The sequence below is a fragment of the Globicephala melas genome, chromosome 16 (genome assembly GCF_963455315.2).
Source record: "Globicephala melas chromosome 16, mGloMel1.2, whole genome shotgun sequence".
Lineage (NCBI taxonomy): Eukaryota > Metazoa > Chordata > Mammalia > Artiodactyla > Delphinidae > Globicephala > Globicephala melas.
The window spans coordinates 77,769,967-77,790,525 of record NC_083329.1 but is presented as its reverse complement, the minus strand read 5'-3'; the positions used below and the strand labels follow the sequence as shown (position 1 = coordinate 77,790,525).

Below are 20,559 nucleotides of genomic sequence, written 5' to 3'. Positions count from 1 at the left end.
CTCTGAAAAGTGTATCAGCATATTGGTGATCACATGGAAATCAGTGTAAGGGGGTTAAGATATGTTTACTGGAGCACAGAGACAAACAAAATGACGGCCTACAACTCATTGGTTTTGACTGTAATTCTAATGTAGTTTACTTGCTCTGCTGGCATGTTTGTGAAGCTCCTTCTAACCAAGTGATACAGACTAAAACCAGGACCAAAAGGATCAGTACGTTCTGCTCCTTCTTTGCATATTTTCTTTTCCCTTCTTGTTTAGCCTGATTACTTAAACTACAAATACTTGGGTATAGGAAACTTCGAAAAATACAGCAGTACTACACTTTCTCTCTATAGAAATAAATGGTGATTATTTTATGGAGGTATTTTATTTCCCTGAAAGGGGAAAGGGTAAAAAATGTAACATTAATACATAATTAATGTAGGTTCATTAAACATTACATTTAGTGGATTAAAAATTATTTTAATAAAGTAGAATTTGAATCCCTTCCTTCCAATTGAGTTTTTAAAGTCAAATTTGTTAACAGAGCAAAGGGTAACTGGTTGTTTAGCAGTCCTGTCAAGCACACGCCTGTAGCCATCAATCACCATTATGGGATTTTCCATAAGGAAAGGGAAAAAATCCATCACTTCTGCTGGAAGTTCAGGAGGCTTCCCTGGCCACGAGCCCAGCACGCCTGCCTGTGGGGCTGTGAGCTCCTGACCCAGACTTCGAGCTCCATGAAGACAGGCATTTGGCCTCCTCTTGCCACCGGGCCCCGCGCATCCTGGGCTTCAATAAATGGCCGGCTGTTTACAATGACTTTCCTTACGCACTTCTTTACCTCTGTGTGCTTTACTGTCTCTCCAACAAAACAGTCACAGAGTATGTTATGAAGGAAAGAAGAGGTGAGGGAGGTTTTACCTTACAATAGGCTTATTCGATTTAGGAAATGTAATTTCCCGCACAGGCTTTAGGTCCCAAGTACTCCATAACCTAGAGGAAGAAAAAAGTCATCATCTAATTATGCAAACTAAAGTTTCCTTCCCTAAAAATTGAACCTATGTGTTTACTTGTTAAAAGTCATCTGGAAGGAAACACAATAAACCGATTAACAGTAGTTACTTCTGGGCAGTTTGCCCAGGTGGGTGGGGAGAAAGGAAACCTAACTGTGTACTTTCATATTGTTACTCTTTCATAGTTGACAAACAATATAAAATTTCAAAAATGTACTATAGCTATCTTTACTATTTATAAATAAAACGAAGAACTGAAGAACCGATATCCGAAGGTGATGTTAAATCTCTAAATATTATGATGTTTAGATAGTAAAAACCAATTTTTGAAACTGCTGTGCCCTTACAGACAAAAGTACACAAAGAAAGAAGAAACTCCTCTTACCTTACAATTCCATTTTCCAATCCCCCAGCAATCACGTTGATAGATACTCCCTCAGGCTGGTTCGAGAAAGCCACGGAACAAATGATCTCTCTGCAGTGGACATGTCCAACGAGGTCCCCGTTCACTGTCCAGAGTCTGAGGTCACTGCCCCCGCCAGCTAAAATGCCACAGTCACCCGCAGGTCACCAGGCTGTGGGTGTCACAGAGCCCCCTAAACTGGGCCCCAGAGGGGCATCCCTGAGGGCCTAGCTTGTTTGTTTTAGTGATGAAGTTTATAGGCAACTCACGACTGAAGACTGTATAAATGGAGCTACTGCACTGTAAGTCACACAGAGTTGGCATATTTATCTAGAGAAGATGACCAGTGAAAAAAACGAAAATAAATTAAGCTACAAGGTAGAGCAACAATGTAAATTAACCATGAATCTTTCTGTAGTCATGATATTTCAGCATACAAACTGCCAAATCTGAATTTGAAAGTACCTAGAAAGCTAAACAATCTCCAAAAAGAGAAGAAAATATTCTGTGAAACTATCTATAAGAAGTGACTTCCGGGACTTCTGAAGAAAAAAAAGTTACAGTAAAAGCTGAGTTAAAAACTAATTCTTAAAAAAAATGAAAGCTAATTCTTCAGAATGTCTAAGATTGACTCTTACAAATCGATGTCTTATTAAACGAATTTTTTTTCCTTTCAAAGACCATGAGTAACCAAACTTTTTGTAGTTTTCCAGGGGGTGGAGGAGGCACTAATTGCTTTAATATCTTCTATAAACTCGGGCTGTGGTTTGGGGCCTCATGGTGATGTGTCCAGCCTTCTTTGGAGAAATATTCTCATACTGATAAGACAGAGGTTAAGAGGCATGGCAAAGTTTGGACGACATAATGTGTTACTACACTTAATTTTATCTCTCCATTAGAACTAACAGAAAAGCAGACAATGTGTTTCTCTCTTTATTAAGGAAATGAAAAGATTTTATAGCAAAGAAATAAATATTGGAAATACTTCTTTACCTAAAGGTATGCGGAAGACCTTCAAATGTCACCAACCAAAATGCCTAGTGTGTTGCAGTATCATTCACAATAGCCAAAAGGTGGGAACAACCCAAATGTTTATCAAGAGATGAATGGATAAACAAAAATGTGGTATATCTATACGATGGAATATTGTCTAGCCACAAAAAGGAATTAAGTTCTGATATAGGCACCAACACGGATAAACCTTGAAAGTGGTACGCTAAGTGAAATAACCCAGACACAAAAGGACAAATACTGTATGATTCCACTTATATAAAATATCTAGAATAGGCAAATTCACAGAGAGAGAAAGTCGAATAGAGGTTACCAGGCTCTGCTGGGGAGGGAGGAGTGTGGGAGTTATGGTTACAGAGTTTCTGTTCAGGGTGATGAAAAAGTTTTTGAAGCGGACAGTGGTGATGGTTGCACAACACTGTGAACGTAATAATGCCACTGAATTGTATTCTTTAAAATGGTTTAAATGGCAGCTTTTATGTTAAATATATTTTACCACACACATACACACATACACATACACACACAAAGATTAAAAAATGCCCAGTGGTCTACTTCCCATTGTAGAATATTGATTAGGAGAGATTATCCAAATAAAGCATCAAGATATAGGAGACTGTGGGACTTCCCTGGTGGCACAGTGGTTAAGAATCCGCCTGCCAATGCAGGGGACACGGGTTCGATCCCTGGTCCGGGAAGATCCCGCATGCCACTGAGCAGCTAAGCCCGTGCGCCACAACTACTGAGCCTGTGCTCTAGAGCCCGTGAGCCACAACTACTGATCCCGCGTGCCACAACTACTGAAGTCCGCGCACCTAGAGCCCGTGTGCTGCGACAAGAGAAGCCACCGTAATGAGAAGCCCGCGCGCTGCAATGAAGAGTAGCCCCTGCTCGCCGCAAGTAGAGAAAGCGCACGTGCAGCAACAAAGATCCAACGCAGCCAAAAATAAATAACTTTAAAAAAAAAGATATAGGAGCCTCAATATGCTAAAGAAATACAATTGTAGATGATAAACTCATCTTTTACGTAAGTAGAGATTTCACTCTTTCTTTTGAATTTAATATCTAATAAAGATTTAAAAAAATATACAAAGTGACTGGATGTGTACAAGTATGGTCAGAAGGCTTACTGAAGTCATTGGATACATATCCGTAAACAATATTGATGTAGGGGTTGGTAACTGTAAGACACAGCTATTGCATGGCTGAGTTCTTCAAAATAAAAAATCTAAATGTGGTCCTCAACTCTGAAGTATGGTCTGGAACTTAACAGGCAAAGAATTACCCTAGCAGATTGCCCAGAAACTTGGTCTGCCACAAAACCAAGTAACCACTCATCTGCCTAAGATTATAAATATATATTAAAAAAAAATCGAGGCCCTTACCCAATACTGGATTGCTTTCATGTATAATTTAACATATCAACTAAAAGTCAGAAAGTTGGGTATTCCTGAAAAAAATCTTTATTCTTCCTATACATCTTCATCAAAATTAAAAGAAATTGGAGAACTACCCCCTACTCTGAATCTTAGAATAGTATATTAACTTCAGAGTACCACTGGCAACACAGGAAAAGGCTATGAGCCCTAGTTGAAATGCATATATTTTGATATAGTGGCAGAATGATTTTAAAAAATACAAAAACCATCTACTATAATATTTACATAGTTTAATAAATTTTACATCTTATCACTATAACAACCACATCCCATAATAAGCCCTGGGAAATTAGGATCAGGAGGAATGAGTTTGCCAGTGTATCTTCAGCCCCAATACAGAAAATTTTGAGATTATATATGTGTATACATACATATACACATTATATATTATATATACATATACATGCACATGCATATGTATTTATTTCTCTTAAATTTTGATTTAAAAGTTACTTGGATGGTTCTCACTAAAGTGTCCAGACTTTTCGTAGGCTAAATCTGGTAACTTTCTTCCCTTCCTGGACTATAAGAATAGGAGAATGAAATATAGTCTGGATCACTGAACATAAATTTGTCCTCTCTTTTTTAAAAAAAATCATTATTTAAAAATAAAATTAAAAAAAATCATTATTTTTATTATGCTGTCTATATACCAGTTGCTCTTTATGAGTCCTCTTCTATATGCACTGAGAGGCCTCAAACAAGTGTAGAAGGCCTTTTTGTTCAAAGTGGAAAGAACGTTCTAGCCATTACTCTATTATACTGTGCACACTACCTAGGGGCACCTGAACACCCTACTAGTGAGCTGGTAATTGTAAGCAAAAGTAATTTGGTTTCGTGTTCCCATATGACTAGCTAATGTAATATCACAGATATAATAAATCACTACTGGCAGCAGGAAAGTAATTAACTTTACAAAATTTGGTTCCCTCGGGATCAGTCCTAACTTCCAAATGTTGCCAAAACAAGAAAGTAGAGAACTCTATATAAATAATCATTATATGATTCCCCCAAATTCCCTCTTGATGTGACATACTAAAAGCCACTAATGTATAAATCAAGGAGGAACAATTAGCAAAGTCATCAATAATCTGCCCACACTTATATTACCAAAGTCAACTGTTTAAGGTCTTTCCCCTTAGTTATGCTGATTAGGAAATAAAAATATTTTCATGACATTATTTTATGACTAGGGGTGAAGACTGGCAAATACTTCACACTGAAATCTTGAAGCATGACTGAAGATGTTACTTTTCTTGAATACAAGCATGAATGAGTGTTTTGTAAAAACAAGAGTTTTACTGTGGTATAGTACAAAAATAAATATTCGGACTTTGTCCCAGGTCCCTGGCATAGAGCTCCTAAATCCTTGTTAATTTACTGTCTTTTTTATGCTAATGAGATAACTCCTGGGGGGAGGCCCAGACAGCTTCAGGATGGGAACTGGTCACCCGAAAAGCCAACCCCGAGTTAGAACTTACAGCACCTCCCACTTCCAGGGAAGGGAGAGGGGCGGGAGGTTGAGCTCAGTTCCTAATGGCCAATGACAGAATCTACTGCCTACAGAATGGAACCTTAGAAAAACTCCTAAACAACAGGGGGAGGAGAGTTTCCAAGTTGATGAGCACACTGACATGCCAGGAGGGTGGTGCAGTCTGACTTCACAGGGACAGACCCTGTGACCTCACCCTACCTACCTTTTCTTCTGGCTGTTCACTTCTATCCTTTGTAATGAACCATAGTAGTAAGTACAGTGTTTTACTGAGTTTTGTGAGTCATTCGAGAGAATTATCAAACCTGGTGGGGGGTCTTGGGACTCCCAAATTTGCTAACTTCAACTAATTAGTGTCAGAATTGAATTGCACTGTTGGACACCCAGTTGGTGTCATAGAATTGGAGAATTGTTTAGTGTCTGGAAAGACCACACATTTGGTGTCAGGAAAAAACAAACAATATGAAAAATGCAAGCAAAGGATAAAAGACCACCCACTGTAGATGTGTGGAAGATATCTGTACTGAGTGGACAAAAAGAAACAGTTCTTCAAAGGATCCGTTCAATTAATGGAAATGCAAACAGAAAATTGATGAGCTTTTCAACAGTTCTTTCTCTCTGGATGCATCAAGTTTTTTAATATGTATACATGAAAAAACAAAAACTAAAAGCCAGACCTTTGATTAGGAGATATATCTTTGCCATGCAAATTTTGGGCAAATTATACTTCCATTATTATTTTATACTACTCTCTCACAGGAACTACAAGACACATGTAGGAAGTTGATCATCATTCTTTTCATTTAGTCAGGAGGGAGGTAGCAAAGTCAGTAGTTAAAAAGCAGAAGCAGGGCTTCCCTGGTGGCGCAGTGGTTGAGAGTCCACCTGCCGATGCAGGGGACACGGGTTCGTGCCCCGGGCCGGGAAGATCCCACATGCCGCGGGGCGGCTGGGCCCGTGAGCCATGGCCGCTGAGCCTGCGCGTCCGGAGCCTGTGCTCCGCAACGGGAGAGGCCCCAACAGTGAGAGGCCCGCGTACCGCAAAAAAAAAATATATAAATAAAAAAAAAAAAAGCAGAAGCAAAAAAGGATGGAAAAATAAAACCAAAGAAAATTCAGATAATTATGTAACAGTAATTTGCTTAACTTACATGTGCTCAAATGCAATCTTACATATATCAGAAAAAAGTTAAATTATGACAATACTAACTTTTGCATAAGTAGATGCCGAAATTGATGAACTCAATCTTCAACCTTACTGGGTTTTTTTTTTGGCCTCGCTGTGTGGCATGCCGGATCTTAGTTCCCTGACTAGGGATCGAGCCCATGACCCCTGCATTGGGAGTGTGGAGTCTTAACACACATACATGCTATCACCTAAGTATACAGATCTGGCAGGGACCTGAGAGATGTAATGCAACAGTTTAACCTATGATGTAACCAGCTGGCTGAATGCACTGTGAGTGCAACCACCCTGTGCTTTGGTTTTGGGGCCAGCTCACCTGAGTCACACACGGTGGCAATGTCACCTGTAGTCTCACTGGCAGAGACGGCTGTGACAGGGCTTTTGTGTCCCGCCAGACTTTGTACGTAGCACAACCTGAAAGACCAAAGACATGAATTTGCATATGATCATTACATATAATTATATTCTCTTATTTGTATAATTCTTTTCCTCACTGTATATGTATCTACTATTTATAAAGCATTCCTGACTATATTCCTAACTGATTTTTTAATTCAATAAGATTACAAAGGTAAAGTCCGTATTTCATGCTTAAAGCTATTATGATATAAAGATATTATTTTAGTGCATCTATTTCTCACAGTAAGAACTAAAACATTACAAATAGCTATTTTAGAGTTGGAGATTTCTGTACCTGTTTAAATCCCATATGATGCAGGTTCCATCTCTGCTCACACTTATCATTATACTGTATGGTTTGCAGACAAATAAGCTGGTTATCTCTTCTGTGTGCCCATAGAGATGTATCTGAGACTCCATTTCTATCTCTGAAGGCTAAAATTTAAAAAATAAGTAAAGTATAAAACAAAAACCATGACGAAAGGTATCCTAGTGTCGTATCTCAAAAATGAAAACAACCCAAGTGATTCAAATATTCTTCTCAAACATCTCATTTTTCAATCTAGTTCAACTTTTTCTAAAGAGTAAAACTAATTAAACATTAACAAATGTTTAATTGACCATAATTTCATCAACAAATAAGCTTTTCATTTTTTCTATTCTTTTCCAGTCTTTAGCCAATTACATATGTATTTTATAGCTGTGATTATTGCCATACAAATAATTCCCTATTTTGTATTTTATACATTCTCCCATAAGCATTTTCCATTTTTGACAGTGTCTTCAAAATGATTTTTAAGTGTTATAATATTCTATACAGTTAGTATACCATAATTTACTTGAGCATCCCTTTTAAAAATAATTAATTAATTTATTTATTTATTTATTTTTGGCTGTGTTGGGTCTTTGTTGCCTCACACAGGCTTACTCTAATTGCGGTGGGCAGGGGCTACTCTTCCTTGTGGTGCACGGACTTCTCATCGCGGTGGCTTCTCTTGTTGCAGAGCACGGGCTCTAGGCACGCAGGCTCCAGTAGTTGTGGCACATGGGCTCAGCAGTTGTGGCTCATGGGCTCTAGAGCACAGGCTCAGTAGTTGTGGCACACGGACTTAGTTGCTCCGCGGCATGTGGGATCTTCCCGCACCAGGGCTCGAACCCATGTCCCCTTCCTTGGCAGGCGGATTCTTAACTACTGCACCACCAGGGAAGTCCCCTTGAGCATCCTTTATGATAGACGTTTAAAATTGTTTCAAATTTTTTCAAAATTATAGATGTCATAATTAAATCCTTCATGTATATAAGTTTTGTTCCTCCTCTAAATCATTTCTTTAGAATTTCCAGTATCCTACTAGTGGATCAGTGAATATTAAAAATTTTACAGTTCTTGAGTGTACTTTTCAAAGGCTTTGTACCAATTCATGATGCCACCAATGGCGATGTATTACTCATCAATAGTTGTGGACTGATTTTCTAAATCAAACATTGAAAACTGATGTTCCAAGTTCCACATGGCTCACAGATGCCAGATGTCCACACAGGGTCTAACCTTTGTTTTCATTAGGGTAGCAGTTTATTGTCATAAAGTATTTCAATACAAAGAATATAGAAAAGTAGAAAGAAAGTATAATAAAAAGCTGTATACTGACCACTCAGTTAAACTAATCCTAATATTTTATAAGATCAGCTTATTTTTTAAATAAAGAAAACATTAAACATTACATAGTCTGTGTACTGTTTTACATCCTATTTCCTCTCTCTTGTCAGAAGTTACTATTATCCTGAATTTTGTATTTGTTTCCCATGTATGTAGAATTTATGTTCTACTATATGTTACTATAACAATTGTATTGTTTTTCATGTTGCTAAACTTTATATATATGGTATTAATTATTCTTTAGGTATCTGCTGCATCTTGCCTTTTTGATCACCACTGCTTTTGAAACATGTGTTGAGTTATTAGCTGCAGCTCATCTATTTTAAGTGCTTTATTTTTCACGTAAAAATACCTATTTTATTCTTAAAGACTCAAATGAGCCGGCGATACCAGGCTTACAGTTCCCCTTGGAACCACTGGCTTGAGCTGTGTGGCAGTGGCTTCTGTTTAGCTAGGGCATGTGGCCTTCAACTGCACACAACCACAGCAACCAGATGGCTCTGAACAAGGGCACGAGTCCTAGTTCTGGGCCCCTTCTGGCTCTCCTCCGTGACCTTCCCCGCAGGGCCAGGAGCCTGCAGGGCCACAGGGGTGTGCCAGTGCCCTTGCAGACCATTCTTCAGGGTCCCTGGGACCAAAGAATTCCTTGCCCCCAAAGGCCTGAGGTCCTTCCTTCTCTGCTTGAACTCTGCAGCATTTCAGTTTGTGACTCAATTCCCATTCTAAATCTGTGAAAATTTCCCGAGTTTTAAACGGCAATCAAGGTTGCTTTAACTTGAATTTCTCTTATTGTAACTAAGTTTAACTTGTTCACATATTCATTTTCTTCTCTGTAAATCTGTGTGCTTGGTTTTGTGTATTTGTTACTGCATTAAGAAGATTATTTGTAGGAATTCCTCTATTTGTGGAATAGAATGCAAGTACCTCCTTGTTTCTTCTGCTGGATGACCTGGATCTCCATGCCAGGCTAGGGACGCCTTACCCAAAGTCAAGTCTTGAGGATCCTGGACAACCCAGCGGATTCCAATCCAGGCTGTAATTCCAGGCAAGAGTTGGTCCTATCTGACTCATCCTTACTCTTAGGGACCAGCCTTTTGGACAAGGGCCTCCTTGGGACTCCCCAGCTTGCTCTGTCCCTTGTTGTTGTTTTCTATTCCTCTCACAAGAGGCTGTCCAAGGACAGTGTCAATATTCTAGGATTGACAAATGCCCTCAAGCGAAAGCTCCCTCCTTGCTTATTAAAAAAAATAATAATAATAAATAAATATATGTATGTATATATGTGTGTGTGTGTATTTTTTTTTTTACTTCATGATCATGAATAATATTTATGGGGTAAACACAAGGTAGGTACCCTATAGTGGTTATTGAAATTTTATAGATTTTTCACTTTAAAATAATTGCAGGTGTTAGTGTTACTAGATGATTCCCTGATGGATCAGAAAATAATTTCCATGGGTAGAACAGGAATCTTGTGCTGGCCTACTTCTTCATAAAATGTTCTTGAATGGTGTAATACTACCTTGATACACTGCATATATTTTCTCCAACCACCATCAATTTAGAGAATAGAAATACAGGTGTTCACTTATATGAAGATGATGTGGCCACACTATTTAATTAGTGAAAAAATGACTCAAGACCAACTATTTTAAAATCAGTTATCACTTTTAGAAGACATTCTTCTCTAATACTGTATATAAATGGCTTATAGATGACCATTCCCTATAACCAAGCAACATACTCGTCATTACACATGTAGAATGCATTTTAGCAGACTGTCTTGGGATAGTCAACAGAAACTCACAATGCTCAAAGTTATATATGCTTCACTAGCTCAGGAAAGTATTTCATAAGATTCCCTCGAAAATATTTTCAGACAACAATTATTTTGGTCATATCCTACATGGTGCTTGGGAGGTGGTCTTTCGTATGTGTCAAGGCCAACACAAACGAGAGCATAGATACTTTTAGAACCATGGCCTTCAGCGGGTTGGGAGAACAGAAGCTAGTAAACATGAGGTGTTCCCTGCCAACCTCACAGGCATAGGGTCACATCTGCAGCTTCGGGGACCCCAAAATGATGAGACGGTCCCCAATAAAAAGCAACAACAACATCTACAAAAACCCAAGTAACCTTCTCTCAGACCAAACAATGATAAAACCACACAGCTAAGATACAATTTTGGACATGGTTTAAATAGTAACTATTAATCTCATGACTTGATTACCTAATACTATTAATACTTAGGAGAAAAAGAAAACCCTTACAAATAAATTGAAAAAATCCACTTTCAGGCAAATACAGAACTGAGGAAAGGTAAGCAACCTAAGACTTCACAATAACTTCAAACTAAAAGAAGCATGTGTCTTGCTGTATTCAAATGATAATAGCTACATCTTCGATCTATTTCAAAGCTATGTTGTGCAAAATTACTCCTATACCGAGTACAGCTTAATCTTTGTTTTTTTTTAACCAATACTGTATACTGTGCTAGCGTACAATTACAATTTTAAATTATAGGAAGAATGGAAGTAAGGAAAACTAAGAGCAAGGCTGTTCATAGTGTTGGGGAAAGCAAGAGGAAATAAAAAACAAAAGATGAAGCTAGTTTTTAAATAGGTGTCTATGATGGTGCAAATGATCTGAGTGTACAAGCAGACAACTGCTCTAGCAGCAGAGATTAGAATATATTTGTAGAAAAAAGGAAACAGGGTGAACTCAGAAGGTGAAAGGCAATGGCAGTGGTAAATATTAGAGATATTATAAAATTAACATCCACTTTAGGCCTTGGGGAGTAAAAAGGAGAAAACAGAAGACAATCCAAAAGTGAAGGCGCCTCTCTGCTCACACCCCCTAGCATTCTTCTTATTGTGGCCTGTGTATAAGACCCTCACCTCACTCTACTGTTCCTGCCCTGAATGTGGCACTCCTCCCAGCACGTTCTACTCTAAACTACACATAAAAGTATCTGCCATCCCCCAAACCACCATGCCTTTGTTTCCATGTGCCGGTTTACTTTGCTACAATACTCTTTCCTCTTTTCTCCACTTAGTAAAATGGTCCTTTAAGATCTAGCTCATGTGGGGGGCTTCCCTGGTGGCGCAGTGGTTGAGAGTCCGCCTGCCGATGCAGGGGACACGGGTTCGTGCCCCAGTCTGGGAAGATCCCACATGCCATGGAGCGGCTGGGCCCGTGAGCCGTGGCCGTTGAGCCTGCGTGTCTGGAGCCTGTGCTCCGCAATGGGAGAGGCCACAACAGTGAGAGGCCCGCGTACCACAAAAACAAAACAAAACAAAACAAAACAAAAAAAGATCTAGCTCATGTGTAACTTTTCAGGCTCCCTGACATCTGGTTGGTCCCACTTGTGGCTCTTCTAAGCTGTGTGTGAATCTTTCTTAGAGCACAACCTCACTGTCCTGCAATAACCTGTACATGCCAACCTCCTGACACGGAGCCCTCACCACGGCTGGCCTGTATCACTACAGCGTCTCTGAACTGGTACCCTCCCCTCCAGCCCCACACCCCTTTTAAGCGATTCTCCTTGTAGGCGTTACAGTGACGGCCTTAAAATGCTGACTGGATCATATCACTCCTGCTTCAAACATTTTAATGACTCCTTAGACTAAGAGACAGAAACAATATTATGGTCACATTTATACCCCAAGGATCGTGGCAAAGAACCTTAACAAGGGCTTAAAAGGGAATAAACTTGGACAGAAAAGTAAGGAACTGAGCATCACCCTATGCTAGAAATACAGGTTTCACCCAGTAAAACATGTTTTATAAAATAATGCAGAAAATTGTAATTAAAATAAAGCACAGAGCACATTTTAGACTAGAATGATAATCACTGAGTTATCACCCTAAACTTGCCACTAATCCTCAACAGCACCACAGACAGCTGATTCAAGAAAGGAATGACAGACCTACAGTGGAAATGCCTCTTAGGAATTGGTTCTTTAATTAACTACTAAAATACTGTAGGTTTAATCTCTTAAAAAAGTAAGTACTGTTACTGCAAAAAAAACAAAAAAAAGGAATGACAGTAGATTAAAAGAAGTATTGCATAATGTCTTCTTCACTAGAGTGTTTTAATAATTTAACTCTCAAATCCAAAGGATTCAGTGAACGAAAAAATTTCTTCCAGTAAGTGGTAGAAATCAAGACTGGCTACTTGGATTTTTCTGTCATTTAATTCACCCAGAGGGCATAGGAATGTTGAACATCAGAAGTTCTGTACTTCCAACTTTTATAGAATATTGTGGGATACCTGTAAGCACTCAGGTTGATACCGAGAATGAACGCAAGCAAGCATCAAAATGCCATGGAAAAGCCTAAACTCAAAACAGGTCATAACTCAAAATACTGTCTGTCTCTGACCTTTACGGTTATTTTCAAAATTTTTGTGATCTTAATAAACCTAAAATTAAAGAGTTAGACATGTGACCTTTTACATTTTAAGAGCTTATGTGAAAAGATTAAAGTACAAAAGATTAATGTATAAAAAATTTAATCTTATACCAAATTTATACTTCATAAAGGGTTTCTTCCCCTCACTAACATGAAAATCCCACAAAACGCGCCCAGGACCTACCGTGCCGCTCATGAATCTGTTTGTGTAGGCTGTGATGACACCACATTTGCTCCCAGTAAACAGTTGGCAACTGTCCGGTACCCAAGCACAACTAGTCACCTAGAGAAAGGACAAATCAAAGATTATCATGTTTAGAAAGCATGAGAAATGCTCCTACTTTTCTGACAATTATTTTAAAAATATATGATCACAAAATTTAAGGTAAACATTTTACTTGAAATGATTAGAATGGTGTAAGATATAATAATATTCTGTAACTTAAAGCTATCTAAAAGCTGTTTCCAAATTAAAATGTATTACAATGCATTGTCTATGATTTTACATTTTTCTGTGTCCACACATACACACACACACACACAAATACACACAGGGCCATTTGTTCCTCAGAAATTTAAACAAAATGATACAGGATTGACTAGATCCAAGGTTGAGAGGGTGTGAGAGTGTGTGTGTGTGTGTGTGTGTGTGTGTGTGAGAGAGAGAGAGAGAGAGAGAGAGAGATGCATGTACCTGATTTTTACTTTTATTTCTTTTTTTTTTTCCTTTTTCTGTCTTTGGTAGGGAAACAGAGTATATATATAAGTAGAGGTATTGCTTCTAACAGTTCTAAAGATTGCTAGATAGGAGAAGAAAGAAAGATAAACGTGGAGAAAAAAATCTGGGATTATTCCTTGGGGATTATAAACCCTTGAGTCCCAACCATGGCGACACTATTCAAGGTGGGCTCACCTCTTTGCTCGGCCTGACAGTCTTCCTCTGGCACTAGCACCCCCAGCACCACACCCCAGCAGCTGTCCCCAGCTGCTCTGCCCCCTCTCCAGTCCCACGTCTCCTGGTCGGTCGGCTGGTCAGCAATACCCACACACTTCACTTCACTAAGAAGACGGCGGTCATCAGCCACAGACCTCATCCCTTTCCCTCCTTTGGGCCTGAAAATGTCTCGCGTCGCCTCCTGATTTAGAGAAGCCCCTCTGTTTTTAAGGCCAGCCCCACCCCACCCCGGTGTTTCTCAAACAACTGTCAGAATTTCAAGCTGTCATTTGCTGGCTTCTTCCCCTGGCCCTGCAAACGTGTTCAAGTGTCTGCTACCTTGAAAAATGACTTGCTTGGAGCCTGACTCTTCTTAACTCTCAATATATCTTCAGAGTCCATTGGATCTAATTTTATCCTTTGAGTTTCTTTCTTGAATAGTTCTATTTGTAAAGATTGATATTTCATAATTTTTATTCTTTCTTAGAGGTCTTCCAAAGAGGAAAAAGAAAATGTACCTATTTCTTATATGAAGAATAAAACTCATTCTGTCTTGCAATTACCATATGGGTCGACTGAACTCTTTTATAAACCTAAGTTACATTTCTAGGATTTCAATAATCTCATTTTTTTCTCTATTTTGAAACACTTTGCTATTTCATCATCCTAGGAGTTATTTCATCGCTACTCTGCAATCATTCCCAACTATGCTAAAACAAAACAAACAAAACAAGAAAATGGAAGAATGATGGATCTCCTGGAAGGATAATGTAAAATGTGAAATAAATTGTCACCTTTTTAAAAAAATTAATTAATTAATTTATTTTTGGCTGCGTTGGGTCTTTGTTGCTGCACACGGGCTTTCTCTAGTTGTGGCGAGCGGGGGCTACTCTTTGTTACGGTGCGCGGGCTTCTCATTGCGGTGGCTCCTCTCGTTGTGGAGCACAGGCTCTAGGTGCATGGGCTTCAGTAGTTGTGGCACGCAGGCTCAGTAGTTGTGGCTCACGGGCTCTAGAGCACAGGCTCAGTAGTTGTGACGCACGGGCTTAGTTGCTCCGCAGCATGTAGGATCTTCCCGGACCAGGGCTTGAACCCGTGTCCCCTGCATTGGCAGGTGGATTCTTAACCACTGCCCCACCAGGGAAGTCCCTAAATTGTCATCTTTTGGTTTTCTTACTGCATTGTCAAAAGCATGTTGTCATCTTTTGAGAAAGTATAAAAGAAGACTAAAGACGCCATTTCCGTAGTCTACCTTCAGCTGTCATCAAACACAGTTGGAAATTGAGAATTTTTCATTTTCCAGCAATAATAGAAAAGAGAAGAAAATTGACAGAACATGTTTCACAATTATGAGATCAATCAGAAGATAAAGGCTAAGAGACAGCAGGACTCTAATCTGTAATGATGATGATGAAATTGATCAGATAAGTGAAATCTCGGAGTGTGAGTCTTCATATGATAATACCCTGGACAAATTTTCTCATACTAAACAACCAATGAGTGAACAACATATTTCTAAGAACAAAATGAAATATGGTATTCTTATCTAGTTAGTTAGGCACTTGACCGGAAGTACTTTATCACACCGTGTTTGCTAGAAATCTGAATCATCCTGTTTTGCTAAAAGGACTTAATGAGAGTATTTTTTCATCTTTAATGATGTTTCTGTGCCCAACTTTACATGATAGAAATAATTTTTCAGTGCTTAAATTCTTATTAAAATTTATAATAAGGTTGTTTTTCACTGTCCTTTATTCTTACTTTTGTTAGCTTACTGGTAAGCCAGATGACAAAAGGCAGTGACCTTTTTTTCCACGCATATTGAAGGTCAAGCAAACAAGCCATTGCTCTCCTTTCTTTCACTGCCAAAACTTCCCCCAAAGTCGCTGACTCCATCTTTAAAGTGCTCAGGGAATGGTGACGAGTGTTAGGACTATATGAATAGGCACCAGGTGCTATGCAGGTAACGAAGTCAGAAAACAGTAAAAGAACTTCCTATGGAAAGACAGTCAAAGAAAGAAGGTTTAACATACAACTTAGTACCGGAAAAAGTTATGGCAGTGCTGTCTGTGTGTGTGTGTGTGTGTGTGTGTGTGTGTGTACATGGTGTTTTATAGTTTACGAAGCACTTTCAGAAACACTGGAGACATTTTTACAACAGCTTTATGAGAGAGTGGTGGGAGTATGACTAGCCCAGTTTTAGAGAAGAGGAAAGAAACTCAAGTTGGGTAAGGTTAAATTCCTTGCCACAGGCTACATAGTAAATAACAGAGCTGGACACTAACACAGATCACAGAGCTACAGTTAGCTCCAAGGCTCTTTCTACCATGTCGTGATGCCTAAGTACCCGGTTCATTTAGGAAAAGCCAGGTATAGAACATGGCACTCTGGTTATTGAAAATGACATAGTAAAGGGGCTTCCCTGGTGGCGCCGTGAGTAAGAATCTGCCTGCCAACGCAGGGGACACAGGTTTGAGCCCTGGTCCAGGAAAATCCCACATGCCGCGGAGCAGCTAAGCCCGTGCGTCACAACTACTGAGGCTGTGCTCTAGAGCCTGTGAGCCAAACTATTGAGCGCTTGTGCCACAACTACTGAAACCCGCATGCCTAGAGCCCGTGCTCCACAACAAGAAGCCACTGCGATGAGAAGCCTGCACACCACAACAAAGAGTAGCCCCCGCTCGCCGCAACTAGAGAAAGCCCGCACACAGCAATGAAGACCCAACACAGCTATACAGAGAGAAAGAGAGAGAGAAAGAAAGAGAGAAAGAAAGAGAAAGGAAGGAAGGAAGAAAGAAAGAAAAGGAAGGAAGGAAGGAAGGAAGGAAGAAAGGAAGGAAGGAAGAAAAAGAAAGAAAGAAAGAAAGAAAAGAAAGAAAGAGGAAGAAAGAAAATGACACAGTAACAAAAGGTAAGTGGACACTGAGAAGAAAGCAATGCTGATTTTGTTCCAATACTGAGCCATGAGCTGATGCTGGCTCCACAAGAGACTGGGTAGAGGACAAACTCTGGGGACACAGACAGCGGCAGTTAGGGATCTGTCAGCGCTGTAAACAAGGCATACATCCAGCATCACCAGCTCCTGGACTAGCTGCCATCAGTCTGACTCCTTTTTAAAGCATTATATTTAATTATTATTATAAAGTACTTCATGAAAATGTTTACCTGATACTGCTGTGAACCTTGTATAAAGTTTATTGGAGGCTCGCTTTGTTTACTCTTCAACCTCAGAATGTTATCAGCATATCCCCAGCTCAGGATGGCGGACCACTGAATGTCAGTACTGTTCATGCTTCTCACACCTCAAGGAGGAGAAATAAAAGCATCAGTTGCCACTGCTCAGTTATTACTGGACAGCCGGCCACAATGGCAGGTTAAAGGCTCAAGTTCACACAGCAGAACACGGTCATTCCAGTGCAAAAGCATCTTTATATCCATAAGATGGACCCAATTGTGTTAGTTTTATTCCTCTAAGGTTAATGGGATTCTAAGGGTGGAACTGTATTCTTTTTCACCTGTGGTGTTTTGGTTGGGATTTATATGACTTAGTACTAAAATTTCTGTTAGGAAATCTTTATAAAAGACAGTGATAATCAAGCTTCCTCTATTCATGTTCTGTGACACCTTACTTTTAACAATAAATATGAACTAGAAAATGTTTTAAAAAACGTAGATACCCTGTTGAAAAATCAATATGGACAACTATTAATACCAGAAGGGGATCATTGCTAGAGCAGAAGCAATCCTGAGAAGGGATAATTTAATCCTTTCAACTGCAAGGACTGCACGGGAGACCTTCGTTTAACAAGGTTCTTTTCTTTTCTCATTGGACCCGTACACAGTAGTATGTCCTTTGGGGATAAAGATCTGGACCTCCTGACATCAGCGTTTCTCATGATCTACGCCTTGTTGGCACGTTGACTAGGGCAAATGCAGCATAAATGCTATAGCTGGTGCTGCCCTGGAAACTTAGGAGCTTTGAGTTCCTTAAGGAGAGAGAATGTGGGTACCTAGCATAATACCCAGCATATAAAGCAATAAAACAAATAAATATTTGTCGAATGAATCAACAGCGCACTGAAAATGTAATTCACAGATTTTTTTGTTTTGTTGAGTATAATCCCAAATGTGGACATCACATTTGCAATAAAGAAACTGGGATATCCTTGTTAAGTATAAACTCCTCTCTACATAAGCTGCTATGGAAAGGAACCACACTTCATGAGCCTTGGGACCTTGCAAATTCCACCATAAAGACTGGCATGTAGTAGGAACTCAGTAACTGTTCCTGGTTTCTCATTCCAGCAACACAAGAGGCACCATATTTTTTAAAAAAGAAAAATAAACTTCTGCTTTATCTATTTGAACAGTGGATCTTAAACAGGAGTTTGCAAGAAAATGGCTTTTGTAGCATGCACAGGCTTAGACTCAAGCCCTAGAGATTCTGAAGCGGTATGTCTTCAATGGGACCCAACCAAGTATCAATATATTTTGAAACAAAGTACCTCAGGCAATTTTGAGGCATTGTCAGTTCTCAAGTAATTGGCCTATACTGGGCTAAAGATCATGAAAACCATGGGGGTTTAGCTGCTATATTGTAGTATGCATATATAACTAAGCAAAATGGCACAGTTATTTGACACAGCAGTGCCTAACACACACGGTTCCGCGCTGGGTACAGCAGTGAACACTCACACGGCCCCTGGCCCCAGGGTGCTAACTGTCCAATGAGCGTTTATTTATTAAGCACTTAGAATGAGTCCCTCGCTGTGTTAGTCGTTCCTTATATTATTTCACTTAATCCTTACAGTGAATTACCCTGTGAGATAAGTCCTTTTGTTACTCCCATTTTATAGATTAAAAGCCAGGATTCCAAAAGTGTAAGTCATTTTCTCAAGATCACACAGGTATTAGGCAGCAGAACGAGAATGCAAATTCAGGCACATGCCGCCCGAGGCCATGGCTGTAACTTGTATGATACCACTTCCCTGGACACACCTAGATTCTGATAAATCCCAAATACATTCTATGAGGAAATAAAGTGTAATCTGAATGAACACAGCTATTAAGGGCCACTAAGGGCTTGTGACTGAAGTGGCACAAATAAGACAGGTTAGCAATTATACTGGACATATTTAAGTCCCATCATTAGCATGATAATACCAGCCCTTTCTCTCTGCTCTAAAGAGATAAACTTCAATCCACCCTAATTAATTTTTTAAAGATAAATTATTCACGCATTTTGGTACTTTAAGTATTATTAGTAGTAAATTACTTGTGACATACCTCATAGCTAATTGCAACGTCCTAGTGAGAATAAAGTACTGATATTCCAGCGATGACCAAACAGCTTTTACCTTCTCCCCCAGCTCACTAAACTTAGACAAAATGGCGCGCAGCCTCTTTTATTACCGACAACTATGAAGGCAATCAATCATTCATTTCATGACAGAATGAAGAGTGAGTCTAAAAGAACTGTGGCCCAGCCAGCACACTGAATTCCTTTAGGTGGTCGATGTTTGGCATGGGTCCTGGCATCTCTGCACTGTGGTGCTCCGTGGGGTGGGAGGCCATGTGGACCGAGGAGCACAGTGCACAGAACGCAAGGTTAAACACTAACAGCGCGGAACGCTAAGACGTGTCTGGTCCACACGCAGGCTTCCGGGCAAATCTGCACACACCTGATGCGAACAGATGGGTACCCTCAGTCATTCATTTTAGTGTTTAAAGCCCATGCCTAGGACGTAGGAAGAGTTCTTTCACATTAAGTAAAACGGTTAATTTGGGAGGACGGAGGGATTACTTGAGCAGAAAATGTCACTAGTTTTCCACGGTGTAGGTGACATTTAGAAATATGAAGAGGGCCTCTACTGACAGCACTTTTCCATGTGTTGCTTTCAGTGAATCAGTGCACAGAGAGGTGAGAAAAACATTGCTTTCCAGACATACATATTTTAAAAACCTATTTTCAAGGCTATCATGACTTCCTCGTTGTGTTTTAATCTCATGCTTGTCTCTTCTGAGGTACTAGATTTGCTGGTCACCTAAGTCTGTCTATTCTGGAATTCAAGAGTCTCAAAGTGTACATTTATATAAAACTGTTAATGTTTTCATCTTGTGAGACATTTATTCTTGTCTCCTCCTCTCATTTCAAATGACACTGCATTTAGTTCCCATTTTTTTCACGTAGTATGTTTTAATTCCTACGTTGCATTAAATGAACACAGATTTGAGTTGAGTTTTTCGCCAAGGACTCAGAAAACTCAGAAATAAAACAAAATAGCAGCACAGATGAGGGGAAACATTCAGATCTCATGAAAGACATGCCTAGGACGATTTTCATGTTTGATTTTACCTTGTTCTTTGCTGTACGTCATCAGAAGACAGAAATTTCGGGACAAACCGCAGATTGCTCTAGTGGGCAGCGCCTGGAGAGAACCAAATCTTTCTCCGTGCGGCTGGCTGAAGCAGACCACAGGTACTGGGGCACTTGGGGAACCGACGTACTCCCCCCACTTCAAGCCTTTTATCCATGACAAAGGACTCTACAACCGAGGAAAGTAAAAAGTACAATTTAAAAAAAGGTAGTAAATATAGAATCACTTCTAATTTAAACTCCAAACAGAGTA

At 39.6% G+C, this 20,559-nt stretch overlaps 1 protein-coding gene across 1 annotated transcript in view; it reads right to left on the bottom strand.

Moving 5' to 3' along the window:
* Positions 1-20,559, bottom strand: part of LYST (lysosomal trafficking regulator) — a 176,714-nt gene that overhangs the window by 2,072 nt on the left and 154,083 nt on the right. Inside the window, exons 46-52 of the mRNA XM_060286129.2 lie at positions 20,286-20,475; positions 17,096-17,232; positions 13,181-13,279; positions 7,224-7,363; positions 6,846-6,943; positions 1,384-1,540; positions 907-978 (exon numbers count right to left, since the gene is read on the bottom strand). Of these exons, the coding sequence (XP_060142112.1) occupies positions 907-978; positions 1,384-1,540; positions 6,846-6,943; positions 7,224-7,363; positions 13,181-13,279; positions 17,096-17,232; positions 20,286-20,475 (893 nt within the window). The remainder of the gene's footprint in view (positions 1-906; positions 979-1,383; positions 1,541-6,845; positions 6,944-7,223; positions 7,364-13,180; positions 13,280-17,095; positions 17,233-20,285; positions 20,476-20,559) is intronic.